The sequence below is a fragment of the Berghia stephanieae genome, chromosome 6 (genome assembly GCF_034508935.2).
Source record: "Berghia stephanieae isolate SIO BIC M18660-M18661 chromosome 6, UCSD_Bste_1.3, whole genome shotgun sequence".
Lineage (NCBI taxonomy): Eukaryota > Metazoa > Mollusca > Gastropoda > Nudibranchia > Aeolidiidae > Berghia > Berghia stephanieae.
This window is the reverse complement of record NC_088365.1, coordinates 34,398,259-34,408,258: the sequence shown is the minus strand read 5'-3', so window position 1 is coordinate 34,408,258 and position 10,000 is coordinate 34,398,259. Positions and strand designations below refer to the sequence as shown.

The 10,000-nt window shown below is 32.8% G+C and overlaps 1 protein-coding gene across 1 annotated transcript in view; it reads right to left on the bottom strand.

Moving 5' to 3' along the window:
* Positions 1-10,000, bottom strand: part of LOC144974927 (neuroglian-like) — a 139,864-nt gene that overhangs the window by 21,709 nt on the left and 108,155 nt on the right. Inside the window, exon 5 of the mRNA XM_078918448.1 lies at positions 528-672. Coding sequence (XP_078774574.1) covers positions 528-672 — 145 coding nt within the window. The remainder of the gene's footprint in view (positions 1-527; positions 673-10,000) is intronic.

Below are 10,000 nucleotides of genomic sequence, written 5' to 3'. Positions count from 1 at the left end.
ACTCTGGACTGTCAGATCAGCTACAGAGGTATTTGAGTTTTAATCAGATAATATAAAAGACATCAAACTATTTGCCTTAGACACTCTTTCTTTTAAAAAAGATTCTCTAACTAATCACAGCTATTGTTTTCTAACGTTCAAAATTGGGAGCAGGCATTGGTGACAAATAAGCATCTGCAAAGATATTTATGATACGATGGCAGGAAAAGAGTAAAGGTGATTAAAATTCAGGAAATCATCCCCGTTTTTCAAAAAATACACACAAAATTAAAAAATAAATAGACAAACGAAAAAAAAACCCCAACATAAACAAAAAAGAATAAAAGGTATAAAAACCTCTCAACCATCCAGCTGACCGAATCGGTCAAACATATTAAAACACCAAACTACAGAGATGTATATCCTTATCTAAGAAAGCTAATTCTTCCGGATTTGGACGACAAACATTTTTTTAAAACACCGTACTCGTTATTTTCCAATTTTTTGCGTTATTTGAATCATCTTCTACTATTATTATTTATACTTACCAAACGCTCGGTTTATCTGTCGTATTGAACTGTACTATGTATGATAAAATCTCAGCTCCATTGTCCCTGCTGGCCTCCCAGGACAAGCCCGCATTGTTGCCATGGCAACTCGTGACCTTTACGTTGATCGGTGGATCCGGAACACCTGGAGAAAAATTCGAACAAGACCATTATTTTTAAAACAATGATAAATGAAGCAAAATCTCCAAAACAAAGCAAGCAAACACAACACAACAAAGCAAACACAAGAAGAAAAGCAAAAACAACCACAACAACCAAAATAACAACAACAACAACAACAAAGTCTAAAGAACCTGTTAACAATGCTCATTAATTACGATATAACAGATTTCTACCACATCAATGCTTTTGACCTTTATTATTATTATTATTATTATTATTATTATTATTATTATTATTATATTAACATCCGTATTGTTATGGAAACTGAGAATATATCACATATGTGATTTTCTGACAAGAATTTAACATTCTGAATCAATAGTGGATAAAGTCTTTAATTCTGAACATAGCTAGCTCTCTGTATACAGATCAGAAATGGGTTCCTTCAAGCCACACCGAAGATCGGGTAATTGAATAGTATTAGTGACTGTAAATACCGTAATTTATCTTGTCGATTACTCTCCCAGCAGACGTGGTCTTTGAATCCATTTGACATTGACACTAGGGATAAACTGACAAGAAAGAAGAAGCGATAACTTCCCATTTAAAGTGTGAGGCCTCCACGCAAAACTCCATTTTTTTCCGATCTCTCCCCCCCCCTCTCTCTCTCTCTCTCTCTCTCTCTCTCTCTCTCCTCTCCTCTCTCTCTCTCTCTCTCTCCCCCCCTTCCTCTTGGTTATGTATGAGTCTCTTTTCGTACCCTACGCTTCAGAGTCGATTATCGTCAAATGATATTGCTTTAGTATTCACTTGACTAAATAGCTGGTCACAATTCAATCATTAAACATTGGATCTATATTCTACCAAAGTTTCATATTGAAATAATAAAACAAACGAATAATCATTGGAACAAAACTACACCGAGGCATTAATGGTAAGATATAAAGCAACAGTAACATAATATGTTGAATTTATCATAAAACACATACCATATATAAAAACTATGCTCTTTATTGTAATTATTTTAGAAATCATGTTGATGAAAAAACTATACCCATAACGTTCCCAGTTTCCTTGTCATTGTATATTAAAGCATAAAAATATTGTGACATATTCCCAAACCAATTTATTACCTATCAGCGTTTTAAATAACAAAGTACAAACAAAAACACCACCACCACCACCAACAACAACAACACAACAACAACAACAACAACAACATCAATACTAATACCAACAACAAAAACAGCATCAGAAAAACAAAGAAAAAAAACAACAACAAAACAGCACCAAAAACAACATCATCATCACAGAAACCCATAACATCTCCAAAATATCTCGACCAAAGTAATTTTCCCAAAAAGGTGGTGGACGGCTGTCCTAATCCAGCACCAGATATTTTTGACAGCTCAATCTGTCTTTCTTTGATTCCAGAAATCCCCGTCTTGCTGGTCCTGGCGATCCGTCCGCTCAATACCTTGTATCACTAAATCCCGTACAAGAGCCGCAGGGTTAAAATACCATCTTCACGTCTTTCTGTCTCTCATACAGAGAAATAGGATTTTAACCAGTTAACTGTCGTACTCTAGAAAGACACGTATTTAAAAATTTGGCCAGAAAACTCTTCCTTCAAAAATCAATCGATTTTAATGGCCCTCATCTTGGCAAAAATTTTAAACTTGGGATCTCGCGAAGTCCCAGGTTTGAACGTTTTTGCCAAGATGAGGGTCCTTTGAATCGATCAATATTTGAAGGACGAATTTTCTGGCCAAATATTTTAAAAACGTGTGTTTCCAGAGTACGACAGTTAACTGGTTAAGACTGGTTGTTATTTTTGGGTCTTCTTGGTTTTCATTTAGAATTTCGAGATGTGAAATGATCAATATTGGAATCAGAGCTCCAGATTGCGTGAGGAGGGGATTGAGATTTTTTAGAAATTATTTTACAGTTGAAAATATGTTTTTTCGTATTTTTTAATCATGTCCTTGCCAGCTTTTCATGGATTTTTTCATAGTTTTGAAATTCGATTATTTAAATTTCCCACGACTGAAGAGGGCCTTTAGGAAATACAGCAGAATTAAAAACATATGACCTTTATGGTAAAACATATATAACTATACAACTTTGACATCAACCCTTTAACTGTGGCATTAGGCTACTCTCTCACCTGATCGAACAATACTCTCTACCTTTATTTACCTAAATAAAACTGCAGACCAAATCTTCGTATTTTAGATACACTTAACTTTGACAACCTCGGATTAGAAGCACGGAATTTAAAGGTCTTAATTTAGAAGTCTCTAACCAGAGGTTGAGTCTCGTGTAGTTGAGTTCTTGGAATAGACCCTTTCCTCACATTATTCTCTTACCTTACGCGAGTGTTATTTGAGCACCTCGCCATAACTGCGTTGTCTCTGTCGGAAAACAATTCTAATATAGACTAAGAGACGGCATGTCTCATCCTGCTTGTTAAGTCATTGTCTTTGTTGGCTATAGTCTCCTTTTCAATGGTTTTGAGCACGTTTTGTGGACGTTGCTCTGTATAAAAAACCTCAAGTTAAAATGCTTAATTTAAGAACGCGACACTGGAACTGCAACAAAATAATAATAATAATAATAATAATAATAATAATAATAATAATAATAATAATAATAATAATAATAATAATAATAATAATAATAATAATAATAAATATTCTTCTTCTTCTTCTTCTTCTTCTTCTTCTTCTTCTTCTTCTTCTTCTTCTTCTTCTTCTTCTTCTTCTTCTTCTTCTTTTTTTTTTTCTTCTTCTTCTTATTATTATTATCTATTATTATTATTATTATTATTATTATTATTATTATTATTATTATTATTATTATTATTATTATTATTATTATTATTATTATTATTATGACTATTATTATAATTATTATTATTATTATTATTACTATTATTATTATTATTATTATTATTATTATTATTATTATTATTATTATTATTTTTATTATAATTTGTTGCAGTTCCAGTGTCGCGTTCTTAAATTAAGCAATATTGCAATTACGAGGGCTCTTTCAGAAATAACCGAAAAATGCCCATTGCTCAGCAACCAGTGGAGATTTTTTAATTCTGTAAACGACATGATATTCCTTATTTCCTTACGGATATTCCCAGAAATTATGAAGTGCATCATTTTGCACAATGAATTTCTAGACGATTTTAAAGATGGCGGCCCACCTTGAAACTTGGTCAAAGGAGGAAAATTGAGCTGTCATACGTTTTTTTGAACGCCAAAAGTCTGAATCCTACCGAAATTCACAAAGAACTTCAGAGTGTATATGGTGAGCATGTTACAAGCCGTACACAAGTCTATCACTGGTGTAATTTGTTTGAAGCCGGGCATTCCGACTTGACAGACAGGGAAGGGAGAGGGCGTTCGATAACTGCGACGTCAGAAGACAATGTGAAGCGAGTTGATGAGCTTATTCGTCAAGACAGGAGGTTGAAACTTCATGAAATCGCAAGCAGTCTTGAAATTTCGGAAACTTCTGCCCATAGAATTGTATTTGATGAACTTGGCTACAGAAAAGTCATCGCAAGATGGGTTTCTAAGCAATTGACAGACAATCATAAAGAACAAAGATTGGACATCTGCAGGGAACTTTTGAGAAGAAGCAAGAGCTCACGCAGGGTTCACGGGCATACTGCCAACGCCGGCGGAGACTTTCTAGGGTACGATGTGACTTTTCTTGACAGCATAGTCACCGGTGATGAGACTTGGTTGCACCATTGCACCCCAGAAACAAAGCAAGATTCGATGACATGGAAACATCCATCCTCACCTGTCGCGAAGAAATTCAAAGTCATGCGGTCAGCAAAGAAAATAATGGGAACTGTTTTCTGGGACAGTCGTGGTGTTATTCTGTTCGAAACCTTACAACCTGGAGAAACAATCAATGCTGCAAGGTACTGCCAAACTCTTGACAAGCTTAGCGAGGCCATTCGCAGAAAGCGCCCAGGGCAGTTGACCAACGGGGTCACTTTGCAACACGACAACGCTACACCTCACACAGCACGAGTGACGCAAGGTTGGCTAGAGAAATATGGATGGGAGATTTTGCCACACCCACCACACAGTCCAGACCTGCACCATCTGATTATCACCTCTTTGGGCCACTGAAACGTGAGCTGGCAGGAAAGCGCTTTGATGTTGATGAAGAGCTTGTTGACCATGTGCGGAAATGGCTACAAAACCTTGACGGAAATTTCTTCCGAGAGGGTATCTATTCCATGGTGCGGCGTTGGCAGAAGTGTGTCGACAGACTTGGCTGTTATGTAGAGAAATGAAGGACGAGTCAAGGTATGAACACGTGCAAGAATTTTGTTGATAGCATAAAAAACGCGGATTTTACAGGCATTTTTCGGTTAATTATGAAAGAGCTCTCGTATTTCAGACAGACAAAGCTGTTTTCATGTACTCATTTTACAAATGAGTACGGTGAGAAAATGTGAATAAAGAGCCTGTTCAAGGCCTCAACTATGCGCCGATGAGGCTCAAACCCAAGACCCAAGACCTTCCAACCCGAAAGCGATTGTTATACCATACCACATAGCCACGATAATAATAATAATAATAATAATAATAATAATAATATAATAATAATAATAATAATAATAATAATAATAATGATATAAAATAATATAATAATAATAATTAATAATAATAATAATAATAGAATAATATAATATAATAAGGATAATAATAATAATAATAATAATAATAATAATAATAATAATACAAAAAAAAAATAAATAATAATAATAATAATAAAATAATAATAATAATAATAATAATAATAAAATAATAATAATAATAATATATAAATAATAATAATAATAATAATAATAATAATAATAATAATAATATAATAATAATAATAAATAATAATAATAATAATAATAATAATAATAATAATAATAATAAATAAATAATAATATATAATAATAATATATAATAATAATAAATAATAATATAATAATAATAATAAAAAATAATAATAATAATAATATAAATAATCAATATAATAAAATAATAATAAATAATAATAATTAATAATAAAAAATAATAATATAATAATAATAATAATATATTTATAATTAATAATAATTAATAATAATAATAATAATTTTTCACTTTTCTCGAAAGCAGAATTTACTTCTGCTGGCATTGCTGTTACCACTAAGACAATTTTCTTTTCATTTGATGGCAAAGAAACGTCTATTCTTACACAATCTTCATTTCCTTGCATTTTATGTATTCTTCTGATCTAAAAATAGTATCTGCACTATATTTATACCAGTAACCCTCATATTATGGTGTTGGTTTTATAAAATATATATTTACAAATTTAATAATGCTTTGTCTCCCTGTCTTGCTGGCCTGTCAAAGAGAGCTGTCCCCATGGGACAGATTTTGAGACTATAGAATGACTTTGTAACACGTTGACAAAATACTTATTTTAGTATTGACCAGAATTAAGAATTCTTCAATGCGAGTGAGATGACGCCTGTCTTGTCTCCAATCTGTCTCCAATCTCAAACACTTTGAAGTCTCAGTTCCAACACTTTTGAGTTCTTTTTTAATCGATTGGTGTTCGAGTTTTTTTTTTTCTTTTTAATTTCTTTTTAAAATTATAAATTTGATGAAAATGAAATAAAACATGTTTTGTTAGAATAGGGTAGTATTGAGGTTGAAATTAATAATTGATCCATAATGTGCATACAGTATTAGGAACTGATATAGAATCATGATATTTACTGGTATTTAAGTGAGGTTATAGTTAAAGAAAGTGCTATCAATTTATTAAGATTATATTGTTTTTAAAGATTTTAAAAAATCTGTATAAAACATTAACCACATAAATAAATAAATAAATAAATAAATAAATAAATAAATAAATAAATAAATAAATAAATAAATAAATAAATAAATAAATAAATGGGAAGGCTTTTATATAACACTTCCATAGATTGACTATGGCCAATCATCTTCACGACGCTCTCTATAATCCTCCGGTGTGGTCTATGGACTCTAATTCCTATTTCAAACAAAACACCTAGCCAGTTATGGAACAGTTTCGGAAAAGCTGCATAAAATAACAACACTTGTCCGCGGTATATGGCAAATAATAATAAATAAACAAAGATCGGTTCCCGCCCTACATCACCATCATATTCTTGAGTGAAACCGATTTGCTATCAAATTAAGCATGCTTTGACATAAAGCGTTATTCCTGTTACATACCATAACTCTGATTGCATCTCCAACGTTATTCCTGTTACATACCATAACTCTGATTACATCTCCAACGTTATTCCTGTTACATACCATAACTCTGATTGCATCTCCAACGTTATTCCTGTTACATACTATAACTCTGATTACATCTCCAACGTTATTCCTGTTACATACCATAACTCTGATTGCATCTCCAACGTTATTTCTGTTACATACCATAACTCTGATTACATCTCCAACGTTATTCCTGTTACATACCATAACTCTGATTGCATCTCCAACGTTATTCCTGTGACATACCATAACTCTGATTACATCTCCACTTGTTAGTGTTAGACATGATAAAGTCAGACATAACTGTCATGTAAATAAAATGTTGAATTTATCGCATTTGAGTAAAATGCGACCCATCGTCTAAACTGTTGGTGGATTAATTTAAATGGTAAAAATTTAATGTTAATCCAAAAAATATGACAGTTGGGTCAATTAATTCATAATATATTTTTTTGTTATTGAGGACAATTTATGAATTTATTTTCTTAAAGAGCGTAAAACTCTTTCGTATGTTTGATCATTTTCCTTTTCCTTTTCATGCATGTCCATGACATCTGGTCTACTTCGATATAATACCGTATTGAGGTGATGGGTTAAAATATGATGTGTTGTGAGATCGAGGTTATAGTAGTATATCTATACTATTATGCCGCTCTTTTAAAGAACACAGCATGTACTATTTGGTTAACATTGCATAAATTGCGTTTTTAAAAACAACGGCAGTATATCTATAAGTCGTGTGATAAACGTTTTGGGAACCCACTTTCATTATAAATTTATTTCTACAGATTACACCTAGATCAATATTGTACCAATTTACAATGTCCCATCTATTCCCATAAAAGGCCGTATAAAACTATCACACTTTCCACCCCTTCATTATGTGAATGTTTTTTCAAAAGAAATCTTTATTCTAGCTGGCTCTTTCCAATTCCACTCGATTATTTTTTAAAAAACAAACAAACTATCTGGGCTACAGTACAGCCCGTGGGATTTCCCACAGGTTTTGGTTTCTTTATTCAAATGGTCTCTAATAATCAATTTAGAGCGTTCTCCTGAGTTCGAGCCTCTCTCGGCGCATAGTTGAGTCCTTGAAAAGGGCTCTTTACTCACAGTCTCTCACTGCACTCAAGTGTAAAATGAGTACCTGGCCGTGAACAGCGTTGTCTGTCGGGAAAATATTGTAATATTGCCTAACAGGCGTCATGTCTCGTTCTACGTGTTACGTGTTCCTGTTAGTCAGGGACCCTTTATAAAGCGCTTTGAGCACGTTAAGTAGATATTGCCCTATATATAAAAGCTCAATTTAAAAAAAAAGGTAAAAACTAGAGCATTTATATAGTTTACCATCCACGAAGAGTGCTCAAAGCGCTATACAAGGGGTCCCAATTTTCCAAGGACTCGAACTCAACTGTCCGAAGGCGAAGGTCATACTCCAAGACCACAAAGTCAACAATTCGTCATTGTGTTCACGTCCTTTTAGGAACATGTAACAAATAAGAATAAATGATAAAACATGTCTCGTTATGTATAAATGGCCCTGTCTTGTTGAAAGGATAGAATGAAAAAAATATTGTGTATATTTTTTTCTCTTCTACTTTTTTTATTTCTTAATTTTTGGTTGAGGTCGAGTCAAGGGAGAGAACGTGTTAAAATGATTCGTAACCCTGTTATAGGCTGTCTCCTCTAAAGACAGAAAATCCCCGGCGGACATTAAAATTGGGTAGGAAAATAGACCTGACCTGTCCAACGCAGCGTTGAAAACTCCCATTATTTTCTCGCCTATTTTTCTTCTTTCTGAAACCTTGTTTCTTTTGATAGTGTGTGTTTGTGTGTATGCGACAATGGGCGAAGGGAGGGGGGGGGGATTGTTTGTGTTTGTGTATGTTACCAATAAATAAGACATGTGAGGTGTTTGCGTGTGGGAGGATTTTATGTGCGTGCGTGTGTATATGTGTAAGTTAATGTACGAGGTTTATGTGTGTGAGTAATACATTTTCTGCTTATAATTTTTGTTTTCATATCTCGTTCCATTTCATGCCCAAGGAGTGGAGAAGAGTTACAGTATAATTATCTACAATCATATAACGGGGACGTCGAGACAAAATAACACTTTATAAATAGAATAATCCTGCTTGATCTAAATGGAACCTTTGTCTCGTGCCTTTTATGCCAGTATTTATCTTAAATCATGAGATAATGCTGCTTTCAATACTGTCATCTGAATTCATGTAACATATATTCCATCCGACATTTATGACGATAATGATGATTTTAACCAAGCTCAAAGACACCGCTAGATTAATCTTCTGTGACAACAACGACCATAGTCAATGGCGCGTCCTCTGAATGTCTTGAGTTTTGAGATGTATTTAACCAGTTTACTCCACGAAGTCCAAGGTTTGAGAGGACGACATTAATTAACAGGTTAATATCATTACAATCTGGATACACTGATATGGCATTGAAATGTCACCCAGAGGAGCAAGACTTATTTTGTTTTTCGTTTCATCTAGAAACTTTTTAAAACATCAACTGTTCATATGACATGCTATGTATTATGTCCCACTAAACTATTTTCGGATATCTTTAGAAATAAGCTACACCATTTTTTATACAAAATGCATAGGTCTAGATTGTTTTATATTGTTCTTAACCAACTTTCATTTACAATGTTTAAGTTTGATCTCACACAATATTCCAAATTCAAACAAATCAATTCGCTGATATAAAAAGAGAAAGACATGAAACAAGTGAAAGCACAAATAAGATGGTTTGTCAAATATTGGGATTAAGGTATCAGATTTTTTATCTCCAAAAGATATATATATAAATATATATATATATATATATATATATATATATATATATATATATAAATATATAAATATATATATATATTTATATATGTTTGTATGTGTGTAAGTGTGTGTGTGAGTGTGTGTGTGTGTGTGTGAGTGTGTGTGTGTGTGTTGAAAAATGGAAAAGAGGAGTTCAGATACTCTTAAAAGAAAAATA